The 27881-nt window shown below is 45.7% G+C and overlaps 1 protein-coding gene across 1 annotated transcript in view; it reads left to right on the forward strand.

Annotated features, from left to right (window-relative positions):
• The window catches only part of LOC143956189 (uncharacterized), a 60785-nt gene extending 37809 nt beyond the window's left edge, over positions 1–22976 (forward strand). The window contains exons 9-10 of the mRNA XM_077466345.1: positions 17579–17720; positions 20783–22976. Of these exons, the coding sequence (XP_077322471.1) occupies positions 17579–17720; positions 20783–22083 (1443 nt within the window). The 3' untranslated portion in view covers positions 22084–22976. The remainder of the gene's footprint in view (positions 1–17578; positions 17721–20782) is intronic.
• Positions 22977–27881: the final 4905 nt, after the last annotated feature.

The raw sequence follows: 27881 nt of genomic DNA on the forward strand, positions 1-27881 counted from the left end.
CTTAAACCCAGGGTTCAAGCTTCTGTTAATCTATTTCCCTTAAGTAGGCTTCCCTTTAGTCTTTTGCTAACATAAAGATAAAAAGGAAGCAGTTTTATTTCCCTCAACAGGATAGTGTTAAGACAGGCCCTCTTATTGATTAATGTAGTGTCCTTGTCTTACACAGGTCTCTTATTTATCTTTTTAGTGGTTCTAAGTAGCACCTACAGGCATAATAGGCCATGGTTGTTAGATGTGTGAGATAGGCAACATTGCTAACCTACAAGTTTAACATGTTTTCTGATTCCATTTTTAAGAGCCCATTTCACCTAGATACTGCATCTGAAGCGGAAAAGGCAGGAACATCTGTGGAGCAGACCTGCAGATCAGCCGCATGATCCAGCTAACATGCCTTCATCAAGCATATGAGCGTATGGAGTGGAGGTAAAGCTCACTGCAGAGCCAAGGTTCGCCAAGAAGGTTTTGCAGTGGCCCCACCCTAAGGTAGGCCTGAGGTACTTGTTTATCCTCTCAGGTGTGCCGTCCTGGAAGATGACTTGAGAAAAGTACCAGTTACTTACCGGTAACTGTCTTTCTGGGAAATCTTCCAGGACGGCAGGCCTACTTCCCGCCCGTTGGAGGAGGGAAAATTCTAGAACACTAGAAGGTGAGTACCTATGAGGAATGATTTCCCTTGTGAACCTGGTTCAGGAGTTACTTCTCTACAAACTGAGGATCAAGGGGAAGGGTGGGGACTTAAAACAGCTGTCGATTGATTGTGTTTCCTGTAGGGAGGAGCCTCTCATCTCAGGTGTGCCGTCCTGGAAGATTTCCCAGAAAGACAGTTACTGGTAAGTAACTGGTACTTTTTTTGTTTGTTTCAAAACTTTGCGAATAAGTAAATTTTTTCCTTCACTGATGGGGATACACTGATGGGCAATGATAAGGCGGCACTGATGGGCACCGATGTGGTGGCACCAATCAAGTGGCACTGATGAGGTGGCATTGATGGACACTGATAGGCGGCACTGATGGGTGGCACTGATGGGTGACACGGATGGGCACTGATAGGTGGCACAAATTGGCACTGATAGCTGGCATGGATGGGCATGGATGGGCGGCATGGATGGGCATAGGTAGTCGGCACAGGTGGGCATGGGTAGGCGGCACATGTGGGCATGGATGGGCACTGATAGGCGGCACGGATGGGCACTGATAGGCGGCACGGATGGGCACTGATAGGCGGCATTGTATTATAATATACTGTACTAATGGATGCCAATCAGTGCCAAACAATAATGCATGACAATCAGTGATGCCCATTGTGGGCACTGATTGGCATCCATTATGGGCACTGATTGGCATCCATTGTGGCACTGACTGGAATCCCTGGTGGTCTAGGGTGGCATACCTTATCCTGGGCATCCCTGGTGGTCTGGTGGCGTCCCTGGTGGTCCAGTGGGGGTATCCTCGGGGGGGCTGTGCTGATGATCGATCAGCACAGGCCCCCCCTGTCAGAGGAGCAGCCGATCGGCTCTCCTCTACTCGCGTCTAACAGACGCAAAAGAGGAAAAGCCGATCACCGGCTCTTCCTATTTACACTGTGATCAGCCGTGATTGGACACGGCTGATCACGTGGTAAAGAGTCTCCATCGGAGACTCTTTACCGAGATCGTAGTTGCCGGGTGTCAGACTGACACCCCGCAACAACGATCGCCGCGATGCGCGCCCCCGGGGGCGCGCAGCGCTTCATAATCCTGATCACGTCATATGACGTCCAATCAGGATTATGAAACCACTTTGCCACCGTCATTTTGTAATAGGGCGGGCGGCAAGTGGTTAAGTCTTTTTCCGGTGTGCGGCTATCCAGAGTTTTGTCCTGCCTACCAGCCGCAGCTCCTCAGGACCGGGGCGGTGTCCATAAAAAACAAAAACAAAAGAAAATGGGATTCGAATCGTGAATTGAGTTTTTTTTTTTTACAATCGCAGGTTTTATTTATTTTTTTAGAATATCGCCCCAGCTCTAGTTCTTAGGCAAAATTGTGAGAGAGCTCACAACCTTGGCTGAGAAGAAACCCACCCACAAATGAATGGTCTCAAGATGCTTTACTATTGAATAGACACGGGACTGATGGTAGCACTCACCTTTTCTTCTCCGGACAAGGTGCCCCAAACATTTGGAAAGGGGATTCATCAGAGAAAATTATTTTACTTTCCCCAGTCCTCAGTAGTCCAATCCCTGTACCTTTTGCAGAATATCAGTCTGTCCCTGATGTTTTTCCTGGAGAGAAGTGGCTTCTTTGCTGCCCTTCTTGACACCAGTCCATCCTCCAAAAAGTCTTCTCCTCACTGTGTGTGCAGATGCCCTCACACCGGCCCGCTGCCATTCCTGAGCAAACTCTGCACTGGTGGTGCCACCGATCCCACAGCTGAGTCAACTGGAGACAGTCCTGGAGCTTGCTGAACTTTCTTGGGCGCTCTGAAGCCTTCTTCACAAATGCAGTGGTAATGTTTTTTTTTTTTAATGGGATTAAGTTCATCTTCATGGCAAAGAGAGACTTTATCTGAAGACATTCTGAAGTATATGCAAATTGGCATCATAAACACCAAAGGAGAAGACTTTGTGAAACTTAAAGCGGGATTCCACCCTAAAGTGGAACTTCCGCTGATCGGATCCCTCCCCCCCTCCGGTGTCACAATTGGCACCTTTCAGGGGGGAGGGGGGTGGAGATACCTGTCAAAGACAGGTATTTACACCCACTTCCGGGCATAGACTCCCGTGGGAGTCTATGTCATTTCCTGTCCTGCCGCGATGTCTGCTGGGACACACACGGGTCCCAGAGACAGCGCGGACAATTCCTATTGCGCTGCGTGACTCGCGCATGCGCAGTAGGGAAACGGGAAGTGAAGCGAATCGGATTCCCTCACCTAGAATGGCAGCAGCCGAGAGCCGAGCGATCGATCGGCCTCGGCTGCCGGCATCGCTGGACCCCGGGACAGGTGAGTGTCCATTTATTAAAAGTCAGCAGCTGTAGTATTTATAGCTGCTGGCTTTTAATATTTTTTTTGTAGGTGGAATCCCTCTTTAATATTTGTGTCATTCTCAAAAACTTTTGGCCAAGGCTGTACATTTCAGCTGTCAATGGGGAAGCCCGCTGACAGCTAACGAGTCATCGGTTGTTAAGGACGCGGTGGCCAGGTTCCCGGCCCGCTGCTCAACAACCAGCTATTCTTCTCGCAGAATTAGTATTGGTCATTTTTTCGACTGATCTGGATTAGAATCAATCTGAAAATTTAGAATTCGTTAAATTAATAAGCAAAACAAAACTGAACGACAATGAAACTAAACGAATTCCGAAACGAAACAAAATTAGTAAGGGCCGGTGCACACAGCGATGCGCGGCGAGGCGTCTCCGACTTGCCTCGCCGCGACTTGCACGGACCTCAGCGGCGACTTGCAGAGGACTTCTGTATAGAAGTCAATGCAAGTCGCCCCCGAAGTCGCCCCAAAGTAGTACAGGAACCTTTTTTCTGAGTCGGAGCGACTCGAGTCGCTCCTCTCAGAACGGTTCCATTGTACAGAATGGGGGCGACTTGCGGGAGCGAGGCGAGGCGAGCCGTGTCGCCTCGCCTCGCGCCGCAGTGTGAACCGCCCCTTATGTGACGAATCTATCCTGAAACTAAACAAATTTTTCCGTTCTGCACATCTCTACTTCTTATGTTTATGTAAAATTTCCTTTCCAACAGATGGATGTGATGTCCGGAATTCCTCGGAGAGACGTCTTCTATTATCTGCTGATTGTAAGTCAGAAGATAATGTCATCACACAGGATCCTCCAGGAGGAAATCCAAATACACAAAATATACATCACAGACCTTCCTGTCCGGAGACATCAATGGATCCCTCTGATCAGGGGCAATCTTCTCATCAATCACATACTATGATTGGAAATATCCAAGTAAAATCTCACACTGCAGATCCATCAACAGATCCTTCTAATCCCGAGGAAACTTCCTCACCCCATGAAGGAGATCACCGAGGAGAGAATAGATTCTCATGTTTGGGGTGCGGGAAATCTTTCAAGACAAACTCTGAACTTCATATCCATCTCCGATCCCACACCCGTGTAACTCTTACATGTTCATACTGCGAGAAATCTTTTAATCAGGAAAGCGAATTTCTTACACACCAGAGACTTCACAAAGCTGAGAATCCTCATGTATGTTCAGCGTGCGGGAAATGTTTTACTGAAAAAAACTAGCTACTTATACACCAGAAAGTTCACGTCAGGGTGCGTCCTTTTACGTGTTCAGAGTGCGGGAAATGTTTCACTAGGAAAAGGCAACTTCTAACACACCAGAGGGTTCACACGGGCGAGCGACCGTTTACATGCACGGCATGCGGGAAAAGTTTCACTCAGAAAAAATGCCTTAATTCGCACCAGAGAGTTCACACGACTGAGCGCCCTTATTCATGTTCAGAGTGCGGTAAATGTTTCGGCCAGGAAAAAATCCTTGTTAAACACCAGAGAATTCACACAGGTGAGCGTCCCCATTCATGTTCAGAGTGCGGAAAATGTTTCTATCATAAAGGAGACCTTGTTAAACACCAAAAAACTCACACGGGCGAACGTCCTTATTCATGTTCGGAGTGCGGGAAATGTTTTGTCGTGAAATGTGCACTTCTAGCACACCAGAGGGTTCACACGGGCGAGCGTCCTTTTCCTTGCACAGAGTGCGGGAAAAGCTTTGCTCTGAAAGGAAGCCTGACTATACACCAAAGACTTCACAAAAGCGAGCGGCCTTTTTCTTGTAAAGAGTGCGGGAGATCTTTCATTGTAAAAGCCAAGCTTCTTGCCCACCAGAGGAATCACACCAAGAAGAGTCTATTTTCTTGTTCAGACTGCGGGAAGTCTTTCACCCAGAAAGCCCAGCTACTTGCTCATCAGAAAAGCCACACGGGAAAACATCCTTTTCCCTGCCCAGTGTGCGGGATATGTTTCTCTGACAAAACAAACCTTCATAAACACCAGATAAGTCACACGAGTGAGCGCCCTTTTGCTTGTTCAGAGTGCGGAAAATGTTTTACACGTAAAGCAAATCTGATTAGACATCAAAGTACACACACATGATGAGACTGTTAATAAATGTAGCCAGGTTCTTAGCTGTAATTGACAGTGAGAGAGACACTGGCTGCAGCTGCTCTGCTGAACTGGTTACAGGCTATTTTAGGCAAAGGAGGGCGCTGTTGAGCTGGAAGAGTTTATTAGACTTAGGCAGCAATGCACAGCGGGAACTGTAGTCCCGAGGAGAGGCTCTCCTGTGTAATCAAGAATGTTTGATGTGAAGAAAAGTATCCCCATGACTAAGCTCTGGGATGGAGTGAAATGCGTTGGTGGCATGGCCTGGCTGTAGTCCAGGCTGAGGTTGCCACTTACCATTGTACTTTGGCATGACACAGATGTGCGGTCAAAGGGATACCTTCCTTCACGCTGAACGATCTTATTAGCTGGGACGAGCTCCCTCCCGAAAAGCACGCCCAGCGTTGGAAATCAAGGATTCGTACCCCCTTCAGTGAGCCTGAGCAGCACATGATACAGGTCTTTTGGGTCACATAAAGAACTTTTGAACTACATTCCCCAGAGAGGAGATTGCTGGGAGGAGGGGAGAGAGCTGCATTTTCATGGGCTGTACAGGACCCAGTTTCCTCTTGCCATGAGGGAGACCTGAGAGTGCACATCGCTGTCCAGTGTGCCCCATCACTGCTGCATATCTGTGGCCTAATCCGGAGAGTGCTGAGTTCAGGGATACCAACAGCCAGAGTCACCTGGGTGCAGAGCAGAGAGTGGACTAACCGTTGTTTGTGACCGGATGATGAGCTGCAGTATTGCTGGGACTGCTGAGCTGCTGCTGTGGGGATTTACTATCTGCTGCTGGAGAGACTGAGTCCTTTAAGAACTGACCATATAGTAGCCTTATTGCTGCCTGCAACTATTCTCATGTTCACCTTGGGTACGACTAGACCCCAACACTAGCCGGTTGAAGAATTAAGTCTAAAGCCGGCCACGTTACAGCTGCTACACAGATATCTGAAGGCTGGGTTCACACTGTTGTGAATTGGATGCAGGATCCCCACATCCAATTCGCAATAGCAAGAGATTGCGGCTGGCTCTCTAGGAACTGACCACCGTACAGCCATCTAGTAACCTTATTGCTGCCTAGAAAATATTCTCATGTGCACCATGAGAACAACTGGGCCCCAACAATAGCCGGCTGAAGGGTTAGGTTTAAAGCCTGCCCCTTTACAGCTGCTACACAAGTACCTGAAGGCTGGGTTCACACTGTTGTGAATTGGATGCAGGATCCCCGCATCCAATTTGCAATAGCAAGAGATTGTGGCTGGCTCTCTATGGAGCCAGTTTATATATCTCTGATGCGGCTCCGGTGCGAATTTGCACAGGAGCTCCGTGCGTCTTTTGGTCCGTTTCAGGTCCAAATTCAGCCAAAAATTGGGTCTGAAATCAGACCTGAAACGATGAACCAGGAGGCGCAGGACCCCTGCTTCCAGCCGCATCGGTATTAGGTGTGAGCCGAGCCTTACCCACTTTTTATGCTAAGAGGTACTTCTCAGGGGACATTGCACAATATCCTAGTTTTTTTCCTACAGTGTACTCTAAATCAATTAGAGTATTCAGAGTATTAGAGTATTCTTATTCACATTACAATTAATGTGTATTGCTGATTCATGCATTATCCCAGTCTAGTGATAAAGAACTCTATTCTAAGTTACTTTGGCCTAGTGATTATACTGTCTAGCGGGTGGTGTCTTGACCTACCATCTGTGTGTGTTCATTTATTTTTAATCCAACATTCATTCTACCTCATACCAATACATTGAGTTAATTTACCACTAAGCAGTCTTGTGTCTTTTTTCTAGTAACAATTCACAGCCAAGTTAAAAGGCATCCACACTCACGTTCTTATAAATGCTTGCAGTGACTTTCATTCAACCAGGTGTGTCAGAGGGGATGAGGGTGTTCTTGGATTTGAGGTGCAGAACAGGGAACACAAATTACCAAGCGGCTCCCTCGGTAATGCTACATAAATTTATGATGGTATAAAACAGATTATGTCATTCAGTCCACGGAAGAACTATATGATAAAAATGTTGCTGAAAGCTGTACATTCACACAAAGATGATATTTCATGTATAGTCTGGTCTAGTCACCTGGTTCCTCACATACTTAAGTTATAGGTGGCATTGAATGAGCTGAACCTTCTATTGGTTTATTCTATTTCCTGGATTCTCCATTCCCCGTACTTTGCTGTGTCCCCAATTCTCTTTTTTACATATTTTTACATACTGTGACAGAGTAACTTTGGGCAGGGGGCCCGTGGAACCCAGCTTATCTTAGATGGGTGAGGAAACTCCTGGTTCAGCTCCCCAGACCCTTCTTATGTGTAAGTCACCTTGTGTCTATTAGGGGCACAGGGTGACCTGAGAAGCCCAGTCTGATCTGCACTAATCAGACTCAGTACAACCACACTGGACTCAGCATGTAATTTTACCCCTGAACCAGCCATGTTGTTTACACTATGATTAGAACACTGAGATTGGACATGTGCAGGCATGCATGCCCATGTTATAGGAGAAGCTCGCCCAGTTAGGCCGCGTACACACGCGGGGACTGTTCGCCCAACTTTGTCCGCTGAACAGTGTTTCGGCGGACAGTCCGCCCGTGTGTGGGCTTTCAGCGGACAGTTTCAGCGAACAGTCTGCTGAACAAAGTTTTTCGGAAATTCCGAAAAACTGTCCGCTGAAACTTGGTTTCAGCGAACAGTCCCCTCGTGTGTAGGCTTGTTCGTCAAACTAAGTTCCGCGCATGCTCAGAAAGGATTTACACGCCGAAAGTTGTAATGCAGTGTATAGGACGTCGTATTTTCCGTCCCGTCGTACGTGCCGTTCACGTCATCGCGCACGGTTTCAGCAAACTGTTCGTTCGTCGTGTGTGGGCAAGTCCGTCCATGCTAATTTTGAGCGGACTGTTTGCTGAAACTGTTTGACGGACAAAGTTGAGCGAACAGTCCCCGCGTGTGTACGCGGCCTTACTGTTTTCAAATAGTTGTTGAAAGGTTAAATGTTTCTGTAATGCCTCTTACACACGATCGGACATTCCGACAACAAAATCCATAGATTTTTTTCAGACGGATGTTGGCTCAAACTTGTCTTGCATACACACGGTCACACAAATCTTGTCGGAAATTCCGAACGTCAAAAACGCTGTGACATACAAGGAGCAAACAAGGAGAAAATTGAAGTTCAATAGCTAGTGCGGCTCTTCTGCTTGATTCCGAGCATGCGTGGAACTTGGTGCGTCAGAATTGTGTACACACGATCTGAATTTCCGACAACGGATTTTGTTGTTGGAATATTTGAGATCCAGATCTCAAATTTTGTTTGTTGGAAATTCAGATGAAAAATGTCCGATGGAGCCTACACACGGTCGGATTTTCCAACAACAAGCTCCCATCAAACATTTCCGTTGGAAAATCCGACCGCGTGTACGCAGCATAACACTAACAAAGTTGGCTGCGTGCCCAGATTTTGTTTATAGATGTGTTGATAAGTTCAAATGTACCTGTGCCTGATGTGATTGGATTGGATCCCACCCTGTGTCGCTATGCCAATAAGGAGGGGGGAATTTGTCTTCTGAGTTATATCCTTGTGTTTAACAAAAATCAAATAAATGGTGCTGCGCTCCCTTAAACCACTAAACTAAATAATATTAATCCATAAAATGCTGACCAATAAATACATAAATTATCTGTGAATAATTCGTGATCAGTGATTAAAGTGACTAGTGCAACAAAACATTCCAAACGAATATATATATATATATATGTGAAGAATTAAAAACCACATATATAAAATCGCATAGATCAAGGCAAAATCGCATAAAATCACACAGTGAAAGTGATAAATGCCAATAAATAAATTATATTACTCGGTGTAACTAGAAACACATAAAGTCGCATAAATAGAAAAGAAATCGCATATACCCATACAGTGATAAATGCAAATAAATAAAATATCACACAAAGTGTGTATAAAGCAAAACTTGATGGTGAAACATTCAGTGCAGGCAAATGTAAAAATCTCTCAGACTGCAAGCAAAATAAAAATAAAATTAAAAAGTGGCAAAGAGTCCGTAAGGTGCTTCTTGTAGTAGCAGGTGCAATACAACGCAAACTGTGCACACTCTGGTGTCTCTTCAGTGTCCCGCCTCTAACATATAGGGTGGCCCCTTACCTTACTGCTGTAAGGCAAACAGCATAAAGAGACCAAGGTCTCAGATGGTGACAGCGGTGTACCCTTAGTTCCAAACTAGGAGGACTTCTCCCCACATTAAGGCAGGATCTCACAGAGAAGGAAACAGGAGGGCTCCAAATGGTGAAGTATGTATACACTTTTATTAAAAAACTCAAACAAATGGAAAGGTACTCACAAACAAATCAATTTAAAAACGCCAAATAGCAGTTTAATGTTCCTTTTCGTCTCTCAGACGTGACTTCCTGTATCCACAATCACTTCCTTCCGACGCGTATCGTCATGTGACTTTTGAAGTATGTCAGTATATCATAGTATAGATGGGGAGAGTGGAGCTTCTGGCGAGCATATTGTGGGAATGAGGTCACAGAGAATGTAGTACAGCGGTATAACACCAGGGGCAGAGTGCGTTCAGTGATGTGGACACTGCTAAGAGAACATTGTGTGTCAAGGATGTACATACTGACTATAGAAGTATGTCTCAACCAGTATGTGGTTATCGTTGAAGGAACAATGTGGGTGCTGGGGCATCAGGCGCGGATCTCCTCCTGCAAGTGGCCGTCACTTCCTGGTGTCTTGGCCGCCCTCTACCTGCCCTGGTGTCCCCAGTCTGCTTCCATCAAGATACAGGGATTCTATTTGGATTGACCCATTGGCTTCCAACACTGTCCCTCCTTGGGACCTCTCGATCATGGAAATTTCTTCACATTCTGCCCTCCAGCACGGTTGGTTTCTTCCATACTCAGGAGATCCTCTGTCATCCATGTGGCTCCAGCCTATGATGTACTTACATCATATTCTTGTGGTCCACTATGTCCACTGGTTGGCCGATCCATGGTTGCTGTATGCCTTCATTTTTATTTATTTTTTTCATTTTCACCTTCTATTTTCCATGGAATAAAAACTATTGTTTTTATTTACCCAAGGCTGGACTGGTATTTATTTGCTATGGCACAGCGTCTTCATAGCCTCTATAGAAAGAAATCTTTGACAAAGCTCACTTACAACACCTGCAGCTTTTGAGAGGCTTTTATTCAGCTTCAGATTTGCTTCGTTTTGGAGGTATTGCAAGTAAGAGATATCTCAGGATGCACTGGGAAGCCAACAAGCAAACTGGAAAGACATCATCAGCGTCACTTTCGGTTCATGTGTATACCTTCTTGGAGTTTCTGCAAAAGACATCACATCTGGAGTGCTGCATGGAGCAGCAGGAAGGTGAGCGGGGTCCAGACTGGAGTGGAGCAACTAGCAGACAGAACACAAGGTGTGCAACATGGGAATGCTATAATGACTGGTGAGCAGGGACTGGAGAGAGAGGACTGAGCTTTAAAGGACCAGCAGAGCTTGGGGACCAGAGTAAAAGAATCTAGCAATGTCACATATGGTGCGCAGCATGTGAGCAGTATAGTGGAAGAGTGCAAGGACCAGAGAGAGAGGAAGATCATCAAACCAGAGTTTTTACTGAGTGGGGGATCAGCAGAGCTGAGGGTTACTATAGAGTGGGGAGTCAGCAGAGCTGGGGGATACTACTGAGTGGGGGATCAGCAGAGCTGGGGGTTATTTCTGAGTGATGGGATCAGCAGAGCTGGGGGTTACTACTGTGGTGGATGCAGCCGTCCTTAGCTTTTCCTTCTGATATCTCTAGTCATGTGTTGCATGACTGTGGCAGCTTCAGGTGGAAAACCCGTGTTTCCCTTTTTGACTGTTTTGGTGTTTTCATTATTTTGTTTTGCTTGTTAAATTAAATTAAATTAAAAAGCAGCTGAAGAGTCATCTTCATGATAGTTTTTCATTCTTTGTGTTTTAACAGAGATATAATCTGTGTGTGATAATAAAGATATAAGCTCATTCTATATTGAAGACTTAATCGTATTAATCCTATCATTCTTGAAAAGGATAAATACAGAAAGTAACATACAGGAAGCTCACATATTACCTCTTCAAAGTAATTCTGTACTTGTATGAATACTGTGAGTGGGTGCAGCTATATGTAATTGAAGTACTGCATGCCGGTGTCACGTCACATTCGGCTACCCATCACATTTTGCTACCCGCTGGAGTGCGCATGCGCGACGCTACCATATGCGTTCCAACAGAGGGCCCCTCGCGCGTTTCGGGCACAGCCTCGATTCGCTCGCCATAATAAATACAATCAAACTCTGTGTCCACTTGGCTGGTGGGTCTTGAACTTGGACTCAGGGGTTCAATTAAAAACATTTGCACAAAACATATAGGTACGTGTGGTTTGATTTTTCTATTGCTGACTGCAGTAAATGTAGAAGACTACAGAATAAAGAAGATGGTTGCTTTTTCACAATTTAGTTGATTACATTTATAAATATTAAAATTACTTTCAAATGGATTTTCATTTTATTTTTTTACTGCTTGGATTTTACCTGAGGTATAATCTGTGTGTGTAATCTAATGCCGCGTACACACGGTCGAACTGTATGATGTACTTAGTCCGTCATACAATCCGACGGACAATTCGGCGTACTTTCCACTGAACGGACTTGACCACACACGGATACCCAAACACTCCGACGAAAGCTTGCGCGATGACGTACAGCACGTACGACGGGACTAGAAATAGGAAGTCCAAGACACAGCAAAGCCCTGTAAATCCTTTCTGGGCATGCGCCATTCTTAGTCCGTCGGACTAGCATACTGACGACCGTATTGTCCGCTGAAACCAAAGTACGACGGAAAGATTTTTGGGCAAACCGAAATTCTTAGTACTCCGGACTGCACGCTGAAAAAGTCTGCTGAAGCCCACACACTAGCGGATTGTCCGTTGAAATGTGTTTCAACGGACTAAGTACGTCATACAGTTCGACCGTGTGTACGCGGCATTAGATGTAATAGGATAAGGGGACCAAAGAGGAAGCCTGCAAAATGTGTAAATGTGACCTAGACTGCAGTATTTATATTGAACACAAGGTGGTGATCTCACTGGGAACACACAGACAGGAAGTGATTGTAGAAATAGAAACAGGAAGTTCCGGGTGAAAGGTGAGTTGGGAGGAAGTAAAGAGACCACATTGCTGGAATTGGCAGTAGAGGAGGTAATAAGATGTTATTTTATATTCACACTCAGTAACCCCATCATGTCCGTCCTCTTCCTCCATAGACACAGATCTTTGTTCAGTTTTATATTATAGATACTTTTTTAAATATAGAGCCATTTATCCAACTGTCCATCCAGAGCCTCTGGTTTATAGATCAGATACAGGAGGATTCTAGGGTTGATCACATGACATCCCTCATATACTCAATGTCTTGTCTCTTGATAAGTAAAACAATCTCTCCTTCTTACCGTGAAGGTTTTGAAAGTTTATTTAGACAAGAAGAGTTACAAAGTGAAAGTGAAGATCAACAATTGGAGAGATTAGAACATGCAGCAGGTGTTAACATGCCAAGGCCTTGAATCGTCACAGAAATGCAGGATTTTAAGCTGAAATCCTAGAAATTTTCTCTGTAGGACCTCCCAAAATATATAATTTCCCATTTTAAAGCGGGAGTTCCGCCATTTTTTTTTTTAAAAGCCAGCAGCTACAAATACTGCAGCTGCTGACTTTTAAAATAAGGACACTTACCCGCCCAGCGCACCCGCGATGTCGGCACCCGAAGCCGATCTCTCGATCGTCTCTCGGGTGCTGCCGCCGCCATCTTGGGTATGGGAATCAGGAAGTGGAGCCTTTCGGCTTCATTTCCCGGTTCCCTACTGCGCATGCGCGGGTCACGCTGCGCAATAAGGATGGACCCGCTGCCTCTGGGATCTGTGTGTTTCCCAGCAGGCAGCGGGGGACTTTCGGAAAGGGGCGTAGATCTACGCCCCTTTCCGCAGAGAGCTATCCCGGAAGTTGGTGCAGATACCTGTACTGTACAGGTACCTGCACCCCCCTCCCCCCTGAAAGGTGCCAATTGTGGCGCCGGAGGGGGGGAGGATTCCAACGAGCGGAAGGTCCACTTTAGGGTGGACCTCCGCTTTAACACATTCACTCAAGAGCTTGCACTAGTAACACATATAACAATTACAAGGGACATTCATTTCTGTTGTTTTGGAACACCTTATCAGCTTGTCCGTGGCCTAGACTCTGGAATATCTCACTGTACAATATTAGTAGACTCTCTCTAAATACTGCATACAATTATGTTCCAAAGGCATTGTTCTAATAACATAATTCTGAATAAGAGACGTTCTAAAAGCTAAAAACCTATCATTAGCATATAAGCACCTGATGTTGTCATTCAGCTATTAGTAAATCATAACATTATTATTTTATTTTTTGAAATCACCTTATTAATAAAGTACAAACGTGTCAGGATTTCACTGTCTATTTCTCCATGGAGGAGTGGGAGTATTTAGAAGGACACAAGGATCTCTACAAGGACGTCATGATGGACAATCAGCCGCCCCTCACATCACCGGGTAAGAGGAGACTTTATTGTAAAGGAGAGAGCCGTACGGAGGGTCCACCTAGATCCCCCATCATCTGATAAACACATAGAAACAATGTATTCAGTCAGTGTGTGTGTTTCCTACAGATGGATCCAGTAATGGGAACCCACCAGAGAGATGTCCCCGTCCTCTGTATTCCCGGGATTCCACACGGGAAGATCTCACCATCTCACATAAGGTTAAAAAAGAGATAAAGGAGGAGGAGGATGAGGTCGGTGTTATGGAGTTTTCAGATGGACACAGAGATCCCTTCAAGCACATCATGCTGGAGCCATTTAGTGACACAAACCCACCAGAGAGATGTCCCCGTCCTCTGTATTCCCGGGATTCCACACAGGAAGATCACACCATCCCTCGCCATCATCAGGTAGGCGGACTTAGTGTATAGGACACTGAAGTGGTTCTGAACTTTGTGAGATGATAGTCTTCCCTATGAAGTCTCTTGTTCTAATGTTGACTTCCCTCCATCAGCCCCCCTTCGTTTCCATCATGCTTTACCATTTTTTTGTTTTTTAAAAACAATATACAGTTTCTCTTCTGTTCATTGATGGACACAGCGTTTCTGAGTCTTGACCACAGGGTTATAGCGCCACCTACAGGAGTATGGCACTAGGCTGAAAAAGAACACAGCACAACCTATGGGCAGTCCTAGCTGGTCTAAAACCCCCTCTCTGCTATAGGCCATCCAGTTATTTTGCCTGTCCAGGAGTAAGGAACTAGTTCCGTGCTCGGACCTCTGGTGCTGCAGAGGTATGTTAACCCCTTGAGGAAGCCCTTCTGAAGAAGTGGGAAGGGTAGTGTTATGGTGGGCTAGGGTGAGTAAGGGATATGAATAATAAGGTAAAAAGTCAGTGCTGCCTCCCTCTCTGAACCCTGGCTCCTCGCGGACTGCCTTGCCCCCATTAGTGGGGCTTCCACAGCCTGTTCCACAAGCTCTTCCAGCTGCCTTCAGAACCAACACAGCGAACCCAGCCATGACCTTGCTGAGCTCTGAAGTCTTTTGATATGTATGTCTTTATGCCTTAATCCTTTTAATAAATGTGAGGGCTATTTTAATTTTCGGGCTTACTTTTCACCTATTATCAACACTTAGATGGTGGCATTTCCTATGTTTTCTATTTTCTTCTGAAGATTTGGACCTAGTCGCCTGTCGTGGATCCTCCTATAACAAGTTTGAACACTGCAGGATCTGGTGGACCGCAGGGCAGAATTGGTAGCCCACTCTGTGTGTGGTAATGGCTGTTTTAGCCACAGCCCTGGTGTCGCAGTTGCTTCCTGAATGGGCCAAGGCTCTGCAGTATCATTTGTCCACCGGACTTGTGGCTTTAGCTGGCCAAGTGGTCCAAGGCTTGAGGGGCATGTGTGCAGCATCTTTAAATGCTGTCTCACTCCTTTCCAAGCTCTCCATCTCGACGGTGGTGCTCCAGCTCGTATGCTGGTTTGCTGACCAGATTTCTTTGGTGCTGCCTTGTACATTATCAAGAACTTCACAGGAGACCAGAGTACCTTCCTCCCACAGGCCAGGATGGATAAAGAAGAGCGTTTAAGATCTGTCTTTGCTGGCTAATGGGCCTGTGGACTTTCCTCAGTCCAGACATGTCGGTTCCCGGCCTGATTGTGCTTGGCTTTTCCATAGAATTTCACACTAATCCACTTAAGCTGTGCTTTCCCTCTCATATTCGCCTCCCGCCATTGCTCCTGTGAGAGTTGTATGGGGTGGTTTAGGCTCTGCTAGGGCAAGGGTACGTTTGTCCTGTGTTTGAGATGGAATGGTGCGAGAGGTTTTTTGTTCAAACCTGTTCACTGTTTCGGGAAAGGACAGGCTTTGCCCTATTTTGGGCCTAAGGCCTTAAATTGCTTTGGGAAGGTTTAAAGCTCACGATGAACTCCATCTCTTTGGTAGTGACTTCTTTTTCTCTGGGGACTTTCTGCCATCCAAAGCCATTGAGGATACTCACCTGTATGTCCCCATCTATGAGGGACATCAGCGGTTTCCAGTGGGTTACGCACATTATAATTTTGTGGTGTTTCCCTTCAGGCTAGCTGTGACTCCTGTCTTGGTGTTGCAGACGACGGGGGATAGCCGTGAAGTCTTGCCTGAACAGCCTGCCCTGTGGGTGGACTCACAGGCCACGCGGACAGACAAAATGGAGATCACAATGTGTACCCTGCAGGCTTTGGCTGGACTTTGTACTTCAAGAAGTCTGCCCTGCCCCCCCCCCCACTCCCCATTGGGGAGTTTGGAGTTTCTGGGCTGGCTCTCATCTCGGAGCTGGCCAAAGTGTTCCCCAGTGGACAACCTCCAGAAGCTTCAAACGGCAGTCTGGCTGCTCTTGTCCTACTTGTGGTTTTGCATGCAGGCTCTGGGTCTGGTGTCATTCGGGGCGGTTCCACATGCGCAGTTCCATACGGGTGTCCTACTAGGGTTGCCACCTTTTCTTTAAGTCAAACCCGAACACTTTAGCGCCATGCAGCAATTTTTTTTAATAGTATAAACTATACATATATTTTTCTATTAAATAACATTTCTAATCATATGAAGTTAATCACAAGAGTTCCCCTTTACATCAGAGTCTGCAGAGTTCCTCTTTTACATCTGAACTCACAGAGTTCCCTTTCACTGTAAAGGGGGGACTCTGCAGACTCTGATGTAAGGGAGAACTCTGGGGACTCTGTCATAAGGGGTGCTCTGGGAACCCTGATTTAAGGTGGAACATTGAGAACTCTGATGTAAGGAGAAGATTCTGATGTAAGGGGGAACACTGTGGCCTCTGGTGTAAAGGGGAACTCTGATGAAAAGGGTGCTCTGAGAACCCTGACTTGCCTTAGTGTATTCACTCACTCACTCCTTGGCAGTCAGCACCTTCAAATTTCCAGCCCCAACTTTCCATTTCTGAGGCACAGCGCCGGGGATTGGAGTGTGGGCAGACACAGAGGGGTAAGAGTGTTTGGGGGGTGGAAGCTGCAGGGAAGCCATAGTCAATCTAAATAATGTGTCCGGGTTTCAGGCAGTCTGAAACCCGGGCGCATGATTCCAAAACCGAACTGTCCGGGTGAATCCTGGACAGGTGGCAACCCTATGTCCTATAAGGGCAAACCTTTCCATGTGGGACACATCTACGGTCTCCTTGGCCAACCAGATTAGTCTAGTCAGTGAACAAGGGCCTCCTTCCTTATGCTATTTTGGTAATAAAAATCCCAATAGGTGTATATTAATTGGTTTACGCAAACGTTATAGCGTCTACAGACTCTAGGATATACAGTATTTATGGATTTTTCATTTATTTATTTTATACTAGTAATGACGCCGATGATTGACTGCTAGTGGGACTGCGATATTATGGCGGACAATCAGACACTAACTGACACTTTGCTGGAACCAGCGACACTAATACATTGTTCAGTGCCAACCGTATGCACTGCTTTTACTAAGGGAAGAGAGAGATTTTATTCCCTGCTTTGCAGAAACACAAAATCCATCCCTTCCCCCTGTCAGAACGGAGCTCTGCCTTGTCTCTGCCCAACGATCAGCGGGTGGCGGTGGACATCTAGTGCCCGGCATTCGTAGACCAGCTTCTGATTAATCACAGCAATAGCAGCTCGATGGCGCCCCTTGTAGGTGGACGTGCAGAATTACCTATATATACACATGATTCTGCACAGAAGTGCCACCCTGTAGCAGTAAATCTGCTATCGGGCAGTTCGGAAGTAGGTAATGAATTCCGAGCTGGAGTAATTTGTGTCTTTTTTTTTTTATATCTGCCTGGAGTTCTACCTCAATGGATGTTTTTTATTATTTTGGGGTTTAGGGTGAAGAACAGATTAATATAAAAGCTGAGGTTAAAGAGGAAGAAGAAGAGACGTATGTGGTGGGTGATAAGCCGTCCATGGAGGAGGTTGGGATGATTCAGAAGAGTGAACAAGAAGAAATTTCTCTACCTATCCACACAAGTAAGTATAGGCACTATGGAAGAAACGGTTCACAATTTCATTTTACTTCTGAGTAGAAGGATTGTAGTTTCAGGAAAAATGTTAGATATTATCAGATGTGATTATTAAAGCTTCCTGAAAACGTTGGCTGCTAGACCAACATACATGATTCTCTTATTACTGACCTTATTAGACATGTGTAATTCATTTCGATCTGAATACAAATTCGGACAAATTTTGGGTTATTCAGAGATTCAGATGTATCCGAATAAATCCATAACTAATTCAGTTGAAATCCGTGTTTATTCTTTTTCTAACGAATTCCAAATTTTCAGAATGTTTAGAATTCGGATTGGATTTTTGCTGAATAAGTAGGGATGCAATGTACCCCATACTCATTCACATGGGAGGGGGTCCAGGATCTGGGGAACCCCCTTGTTAAAGGAGGGGGCTTCCAGATTGCGATAAGCCCCCTGCCCACAGACCCCTACAACCACTGCCCAGGGTTGTGGGGAAGAGGCTTTTGTCCCCATAGGGGGGGAGGGGGTTTACATTTTTGTATTGCCGGAATTGTTTTGTTTACAGCCATGGCCAAACGTTTTAAGAATGTGTTTTTGTAGATCTTTTGTCAGATGTTACTATGGGATACTGAAGTATAATTACAAGCATTTCATGAGTGTCAAAGGCTTTTATTGACAATGACATGAAGTTTATGTAAAGAGTCAATATTTTCAGGATTGAGCCTTCTTTTTCAAGACCTCTGCAATTCGTCCTGGCATGCTGGCAATCAACTTCTGGGCCACATCCTGACCGATGGCAGCACGTTCTTGCATAATCAATGCTTGGGGCTTGTCAAAATGTGTGTGTTTTTTTTTTTTGTTCACCCATCTTTTGAGGATTGACCACAAGTTCTCAATGGGAGTCTGGGGAGTTTCCTGACCATGGACCCAAAATGTTTATGTTTTGTTCCCCAAGCCACTTAGTTATCACTTTTGCCTTATGGCAAGGTGCTCCATCAAAAGCCATTGTTCCTCACCAAACTGTCCTTGGATGGTTGGAAGAAGTTGCCTCTCGGAGGATGTTTTTGTACCATTCTTTATTAGTGTTCTAAGCCCTTGTACACACGGTTGGACATTCCGACAACCAAATCCGTTGGATTTTGTCCGATGGATTTTGTCCGAAACTGTTGCATACACACAGTCGGACAAAGTTGTCGGAAAATCCGATCGTACTTAACGTGATGACGTAATTTCGTTAGGACGGGACTACGTTCAGGCTAGTAGCCAATAGCTTTGGTCTAGGAATTTGATCTGAGCATGCGTGGCACTTTGTCCGATCGGAATTCTCTACACATGATCGGACGAAGTCCGATCGGATCATGTTGTCGGAAAATTTTATAGCCCAGCTGGAAAACTTGGTCCGTCGGATACTCCAACGGAAACAGTCAGATGGAGCCCACACACTGTCGGATTACATAGTTACATTGTTACATAGTTGCTAAGGTTGAATAAAGACACCAGTCCATCCAGTTCAACCTGAGTGAGTGTATACAATTTTCCCTATCCCCGTACATTGCACACTCACATCAGTCCCTACCCTCAAGGAGCCCACAATCCAAGGTCCCCATTCATATACTAGGGTCAATTTTTTGGACAGAAGCCAATTAACCTACCTGCATGTCTTTGGAGTGTGGGAGGAAACCAGAGCACCCGGAGGAAACCCACACCAGGCACAGGGAAAACATGCAAACTCCAGGCAGGTAGTGTCGTGGTTGGGATTTGAAACAGTGACCCTTCTTACTGCTAGGTGAGAGTGCTAACCACTACACCACTGTGCCGCCCAACCCGACAACATGGTCCTATCGGACATTGTCTATCGCAATGTCCGACCGCGTGTACAAGGGCTTAGGCCAAATTGTGTGTGAGCCTACTCCCTTGGCTGAGAAGCAACCCCAAACATGAATGGTCTCAGGATGCGTTACTATTGACATGACACAGGACTGATGGTAGCGCTCAACCTTTTCTTCTCCAGACAATGTTTTTCCATGGATGCCCCAAACAATCTGAAGGGGATTCCGCAGAGAAAATGACTTTACCCCAGTCCTCAGCAGTCCAATCCCTGTACCTTTTTCAGAATATCAGTCTGTCCCTGATGTTTTTCCTGGAGAGAAGTGGCTTCTTTGCTGCCATCCTCCAAAATTCTTGACTGCCAAGGCACATTGGCCGATCGGCGGCTCTCCCTGTCAGAGGGGGGTCTGCGCTGATAATCAGCACATTGATTATCAGTGCAGCCCCCATCAGAGGTGCCCATCAGCTGCCAGTCTGTGCCCCATCAGTAACGTCTATCAGTGCCCATAAATGTGCCTATCAGTGCCCCATTAGTAATGCCTATCAGTGCCCTTTAGATGCCAATTAGTAATGCCTGTCAGTAGCTCCTCATCAATGCTGCCTATCCAGTGTCATCTATCGGTGCCCATCAGTGCCGCCTATCAGTGTAGCCTATCGTTGCCCATTAATTCTACATATCAATGCCACCTTATCAGTGCCCATCAGTACAGCCTCATTAGTGAAGGAGAAAACTAAATTTTATAACAGAAACGAAGAAACAGTTTTTTTTCCCCAAAATTTCGGGCTTTTTTCGTTTGTTTACCAAAAAATTAAAAACCCCAGTAGTGATCAAATACCACCAAAAGCAAGCTCTATTTGTGGGAAGAAAATGATAAAAATGTATTTTTTGTACAGTGCAATTGTCATTCAAAGTGCGACAGCTCTAATGGCTGAAAATTTGCTTGGGCAGGAAGGGGGCGGAAAATGCCCGGTATTGAAGTGGTTAACAACCAGCTGTTCTTCACGCAGAATTCCAATTGGTCTGTAATTTTTCGACCCGATCCGAATTCGAATCGTTTGGGAAAATGTAGAATTCCTTTGAAAATTAATAAGCGAAAAAAAAAATGTAACAAAACTAAACGAAATCCGGAATGAAACGAAAATTAGTAATGTAACGAATCTATCCGAAACAAAATACATTTTTCCGTTCTGCACATGTCTACTTCTTATGTTTATGTAAAATTTCCTCTCCAACAGATGGATGTGATGTCAGGAATTCCTCGGAGAGACGTCTTCTATTATCTGCTGATTGTAAGTCAGAAGATAATGTCATCACACAGGATCCTCCAGGAGGAAATCCAAATACACAAAATATACATCACAGACTTTCCTGTCCGGAGACATCAATGGATCCCTCTGATCAGGGGGAATCTTCTCATCAATCACATACTATGATTGGAAATATCCATGTAAGATCTCACACTGCAGATCCATCAACAGATCCTTCTAATCCCGAGGAAACTTCCTCACCCCATGAAGGAGATCACCAAGGTGAAAATCTATTGTCATGTTTGGGGTGCGGGAAATCTTTCCAGACAAAATCTGAACTTCGTATCCATCTCCGATCCCACACCCGCGTAACTCTTACATGTTCATACTGCGAGAAATCTTTTAATGAGGAAAGCGAATTTCGTACACATCAGAGACTTCACAAAGCTGAGACTCCTCATATATGTTCAGCGTGCGGGAAACGTTTCACTGAAAAAAACGAACTACTCGTACACCAGAAAGTTCACATCGGAGTGCGTCCTTTTTCATGTTCAGAGTGCGGGAAATGTTTCACTGGGGAGAGGCAACTTCTAAAACACCAGAGACTTCACTCGGGCGAGCGACCGTTTACATGTTCAGAGTGCGGAAAATGTTTCACCCAGAAAAGAACCCTTGTTGAACACCGGAGAATTCACACAGGTGAGCGCCCCTATTCATGTTCAGAGTGCGGGAAAGGTTTCAATCATAAAGGAGACCTTGTTAAACACCAAAAAACTCACACGGGCGAGCGTCCTTATTCATGTTCAGAGTGCGGGAAATGTTTTGTCGTGAAATGCGTACTTCTAGCACACCAGAGGGTTCACACGGGCGAGCGTCCTTTTTCTTGCACAGAGTGTGGGAAAAGCTTCACTCAGAAAGGAAGCCTGACTATACACCAAAGACTTCACAAAATTGAGCAGCCTTTTCCTTGTTTGGAGTGTGGGAGATCTTTCAATGTAAAGGCCAAGCTTCTTGCCCACCAGAGGCACCACATCAAGGAGAGTCTGGTTTCTTGTTCAGACTGCGGGAAGTCTTTCGGCCAGAAAGCCCAGCTACTTGCTCATCAGAAAAGCCACACGGGAAAACATCCTTTTCCCTGCCCAGTGTGCGGGATATATTTTTCTGACAAGGGAAATCTTAATAGACATCAGATAAGTCACACGAGTGAGCGCCCTTTTGCATGTTCAGAGTGCGGGAAAAGTTTTACACGTAACGCAAATCTAATTAAACATCAACGTAAACACACCTGATGAGACTGTTAATAAATGTAGCCAGGTTCTTGGCTAAGAATTGGATTGAGAGAAACACTGGCTGCAGCTGCTCTGTAGCTGCTGCCCTGCGGTGCTGAACTGGTTACAGGCTATTTCAGTAAAAGGCGTTAGCTGTTGAGCCAAAAGAGTTTGATAGACTGAGTCAGGCAGCAATACACAGTGGGAACTGTAGTCCTGAGGAGAGACTCTCCTCTGTAATCCAAGAACATTTGAACTACATTCCCCAGAGGGGAGATTGCTCTACAGGATACCACTTCCTCTTGGCATGAGGGAGACCTGAGAGTGCACATTACTGCTGCATATCAGTGGCCTGAGCGGGATCAAGAGTGCTGAGTTCTGAGATGCCAACAGCCAGACGCACCTGGGTGCAGAGCAGACAGTGGACTAACCGCTGTTTGTGACCGGATGATGAGCTGCATTATTACTGGGGCTGGTGAGCTGCGGCTGGGGGATTCACTGTCTGCTGCTGGAGAAACTGAGTCCTTTAGGAACTGACCATACAGCCATCTCGTAGCCTTATTGCTGCCAGCAACTATTCTCATGTTCACCTTGGGTACGACTAGACCCCAACACTAGCCGGTTGAAGAATTAAGTCTAAAGCCGGCCACGTTACAGCTGCTACACAGATACCTTTACCTATTGCTTATGCTAAGAGGTACCTCTCAGGGGACATTGCACCATATCATAGCCAATGTTTATTGCTGATTTAGGAGTTGATTCCAGTGATACAGAACTCTATTCAAAGTTACTTTTGCCTAGCGATTATACAATCTAGTGGAATGTGTCTGAACCTATTTTCTGTGTGTTCATTTATGCTCAAACCACCATTCATTCTAAGTCATACCAATACATTGAGTTAATTTACAACTAAACGGTCTTGTGTCTTTTTCCTGGTACTGATCCACAGCCAAACTAAAGGTAGACATACTAGTGTTCTTTTAAGTTCTTACAGTGACTTTCATTCAACCAGGTATGTTAGGAGGGCCTGAGGGTGTTTTTGGAGTCGTGCAGAACAGAGAACCCAAATTACCAATCTGTTCTCTTGGGTTTAATGCTACATAGATGTATGATGGTGGAGGAGATCTGTTGGAGAATGTAGTGTGGATGGTGGAGGAGAGCTGTCTGAGAATGTAGTGTGGATGGTGGAGGAGATCTGTCTGAGAATGTAGTGTGGATGGTGGAGATCTGTCGGAGAATGTAGTGTGGATGGTGGAGGAGATCTGTCGGAGAATGTGGTGTGGATGGTGGAGGAGAGCTGTCGGAGAATGTAGTGTGGATGGTGGGAGATCTGTCGGAGAATGTAGCGTGGATGGTGGGGGAGAGCTGTTCTAGAATGTAGTGTGGATGGTGGAGGAGATCTGTCAGAGAATGTAGTGTGGATGGTGGAGGAGATCTGTCAGAGAATGTAGTGTGGATGGTGGAGGAGAGCTGTCGGAGAATGTAGTGTGGACGGTGGGGGAGAGCTGTCGGAGAATGTAGTGTGGACGGTGGGGGAGAGCTGTCGGAGAATGTAGTGTGGATGGTGGAGGAGATCTGTCGGAGAATGTAGTGTGGATGGTGGAGGAGATCTGTCAGAGAATGTAGTGTGGATGGTGGAGGAGAGCTGTCGGAGAATGTAGTGTGGACGGTGGGGGAGAGCTGTCGGAGAATGTAGTGTGGATGGTGGAGGAGATCTGTCGGAGAATGTAGTGTGGATGGTGGGAGGAGAGCTGTCGGAGAATGTGGTGTGGATAGTGGAGGAGAGCTGTCGGAGAATGTAGTGTGGATGGTGGAGGAGAGCTGTCGGAGAATGTAGTGTGGATGGTGGAGGAGAGCTGTAGGAGAATGTAGTGTGGATGGTGGAGGAGATCTGTCGGAGAATGTAGTGTGGATGGTGGGAGGAGATCTGTCGGAGAATGTAGTGTGGATGGTGGGAGGAGATCTGTCGGAGAATGTAGTGTGGATGGTGGAGGAGATCTGTCGGAGAATGCAGTGTGGATGGTGGAGGAGAGCTGTCGGAGAATGTAGTGTGGATGGTGGAGGAGAGCTGTCGGAGAATGTAGTGTGGATGGTGGAGGAGAGCTGTTGGAGAATGTAGTGTGGATGGTGGGAGGAGATCTGTCGGAGAATGTAGTGTGGATGGTGGAGGAGATCTGTCGGAGAATGCAGTGTGGATGGTGGAGGAGAGCTGTCGGAGAATGTAGTGTGGATGGTGGAGGAGAGCTGTCGGAGAATGCAGTGTGGATGGTGGAGGAGAGCTGTCGGAGAATGTAGTGTGGATGATGGAGGAGAGCTGTCGGAGAATGTAGTGTGGATGGTGGAGGAGATCTGTTGGAGAATGTAGTGTGGATGGTGGGGGAGATCTGTCGGAGAATGTAGTGTGAATGGTGGGAGGAGATCTGTCGGAGAATGTAGTGTGGATGGTGGGGGAGATCTGTCGGAGAATGTAGTGTGGATGGTGGGAGGAGATCTGTCGGAGAATGTAGTGTGGACGGTGGGGGAGAGCTGTTGGAGAATGTAGTGTGGATGGTGGAGGATGGTAGCAGATGGCACACGTGGTGTGCAAAAAGGGAATGCTATAGAGAAAGGGGACTGTAGAGAGTGTTTAGTGATGTGGAAACTGCTGATAGAACAATGTGTGTTGGGGATTTAGATACTGACTATAGAAGAACATCTCTCCCAATATGTATTTATTGCTGAGGAAACAATTTGTTTGCTGGAGACTTCTGAACACTACACTAAAACTCAGGAGGAGACTGGATTCTGAGGCGCATACAATTTACTAGTACATTAATTCCTGGTAGTAGAATCCTCCAGCAGTCTAAAGCTGGCCACACACAATTAGGGCTGGTTTACACTTGCTTCAAAATGTGGCTTTGGACAAGCTATTTTAAAGCACTCTGAATGCCAATCAAATCTTCTGTCACTAAATGGTGAACTTGCAGTAATGTTTACATGTTGTGTTTGCTTTGCTTCAAAAATCATCCCTCATATGGTGACGCTTTCTTGGAGCTACAAAGCACCTGCAAAGAAGACTCACAACACTTACAGCACCTGCAGCTTTTGTGAGAATTTTATTCAGCTTTAGCTTCACTTTGTTTTGGAGGTATGGCAGGTATGAGATATCCCAGGATGCACTGGGAGAACAACAAGCGAAGCGGAAAGACATCATCTGCAGTCACTTCCAGTTGATGGGTATATATCCTGGGAGCTTCTGGCACAGACGTCACACCTGGTGTGCAGCGGGGAGCAACAGGAAGGTGAGTGAGGTCCGGATTGGAGCAGTGCAAATAGACGTGATGTGCAACAAGTGAATGCTATAGAGAAAGATGAGCGGCAAAGGATCAGCAGAGCTGACAGGCCAGAGCAGGAGAAACTAGATGTCACGTGTGTGTGTAGCATGGAAACAATACAGTGGGAAGTGAGTGGTGACTGGAGAGAGAGGCGGATCAGTAGAGCTGGGGGTTACTACTGAGTAGGGGGATCAGCAGAGCTAGGGTTACTTCTGACATACCTCTCAACTTTGTGAGATGGGATTAAAGTGGTTGTAAACCCTTACAACCAACTTTGACCTACAGGTAAGCCTAGATTAAGGCTTACCTGTAGGTCCAAGAAATATCTCCTAAACCTACACTGTTTAGGAGATATTTGCCAAAAGACAGGCATCGCTGTCTATGGAGCATGCGCCATAGACAGCGGCGCGCAGGCGCACTGAGCGCGCCGCTGTCAACGGCGATATGCCGCGAGTGGCGGCTCCCATGCGCATGCGCGGGAGTGATGTCATCGTGGCTTCGCCGAATGACAGCGGCAAAGCAGCGAGGCTCACCAAGAAGATGGATGCTCCGGACTACAGGGGACAGCGGTGACTTCGCTGGCTCCTGTGTCAGGTAAGTGACACATAATGGACTACTATACGATGCATAGTAGTCCATTATGCTTTACCTTTGCAGGGAATCAAAGAGAAAGTAAACTCATCAGGGTTTACTTCCCCTTTAAGGAACACCTACAGTGCCTTGCGAAAGTATTCGCCCCCTTGAACTTTTCAACCTTTTGCCACATTTCAGGCTTCAAACATAAAGATATAAAAATTTTATTTTTTGTGAAGAATCACCAACAAGTGGGACACAATTGTGAAGTGGAACGAAATCTATTGGATATTTTAAACTTTTTTAGCACATAAAAAACTGAAAAGTGGTGCGTGCAAAATTATTCGGCCCCTTTACTTTCAGTGCAGCAAACTCACTCCAGAAGTTCAGCGAGGATCTCTGAATGATCCAATGTTGTCCTAAATGACTGATGGTGATAAATAGAATCCACCTGTGTGTAATCAAGTCTCTGTATAAATGCACCTGCTCTGTGATAGTCTCAGGGTTCTGTTGAAAGTGCAGAGAGCATCATGAAGACCAAGGAACACACCAGGCAGGTCCGTAATACTGTTGTGGAGAAGTTTAAAGCCGGATTTGGATACAAAAAGATTTCCCAAGCTTTAAACATCCCAAGGAGCACTGTGCAAGCGATCATTTTGAAATGGAAGGAGTTATCAGACCACTGCAAATCTACCAAGACCTGGCCGTCCCTCTAAACTTTCAGCTCAGACAAGGAGAAGACTGATCAGAGATGCAGCCAAGAGGCCCATGATCACTCTGGATGAACTGCAGAGAACGACAGCTGAGGTGGGAGAGTCTGTCCATAGGACAACAATCAGTCGTACACTGCACAAATCTGGCCTTTATGGAAGAGTGGCAAGAAGAAAGCCATTTCTCAAAGATATCCATAAAAAGTCTCGTCTAAAGTTTGCCACAAGCCACCTGGGAGACACACCAAACATGTGGAAGAAGGTGCTCTGGTCAGATGAAACCAAAATCAAACTTTTTGCCCACAATGCAAAACGATATGTTTGGCGTAAAAGCAATACAGCTCATCACCCTCAACACACCATCCCCACTGTCAAACATGGTGGTGGCAGCATCATGGTTTGGGCCTGCTTTTCTTCAGCAGGGACAGGGACGATGGATAAAATTGAGGGGAAGATGGATGCAGCCAAACACAGGACCATTCTGGATGAAAACCTGTTGGAGTCTGCAAAAGACCTGAAACTGGGACGGAGATTTATCTTCCAACAAGACAATGATCCCAAACATACAGCAAAATCTACAAAGGAATGGTTCACAAATAAATGTATCCAGGTGTTAGAATGGCCAAGTCAAAGTCCAGACCTGAATCCAATCGAGAATCTGTGGAAAGAGCTGAAAACTGCTGTTCACAAACGCTCTCCATCCAACCTCACTGAGCTCGAGCTGTTTTGCAAGGAAGAATGGGCAAGAATTTCAGTCTCTCGATGTGCAAAACTGATAGAGACATACCCCAAGCGACAATAATGTAATCGCAGCAAAAGGTGGCTCTACAAAGTATTAACGCAAGGGAGCCGAATAATTTTGCACGCCCTACTTTTCATTTTTTTTATTAGTTAAAAAAGTTTCAAAAATCCAATAGATTTCGTTCCACTTCACAATTGTGTCCCACTTGTTGGTGATTCTTCACAAAAAATAAAAATTTTATATCTTTATGTTTGAAGCCTGAAATGTGGCAAAAGGTTGAAAAGTTCAAGGAGGCCGAATACTTTCACAAGGCACTCTATTAGCAAAAGTATGTAGGTTTAGGACACACTCCTTGTCACACCTCTTAAAGGAGAATTGTACAAAAAAAATATTGGTTAAACCCACAAGTGCTTTTTTACCACTACTATTCCTTTATACTGGCTTTTAGAATTTACAAAAGCATAAATTTAGAAATTGGAT

Source organism: Lithobates pipiens, unplaced genomic scaffold, assembly GCF_037356315.1.
Source record: "Lithobates pipiens isolate NorthernLeopardFrog02 unplaced genomic scaffold, aLitPip1_a1.2 Scaffold_35, whole genome shotgun sequence".
Classification (NCBI taxonomy): domain Eukaryota; kingdom Metazoa; phylum Chordata; class Amphibia; order Anura; family Ranidae; genus Lithobates; species Lithobates pipiens.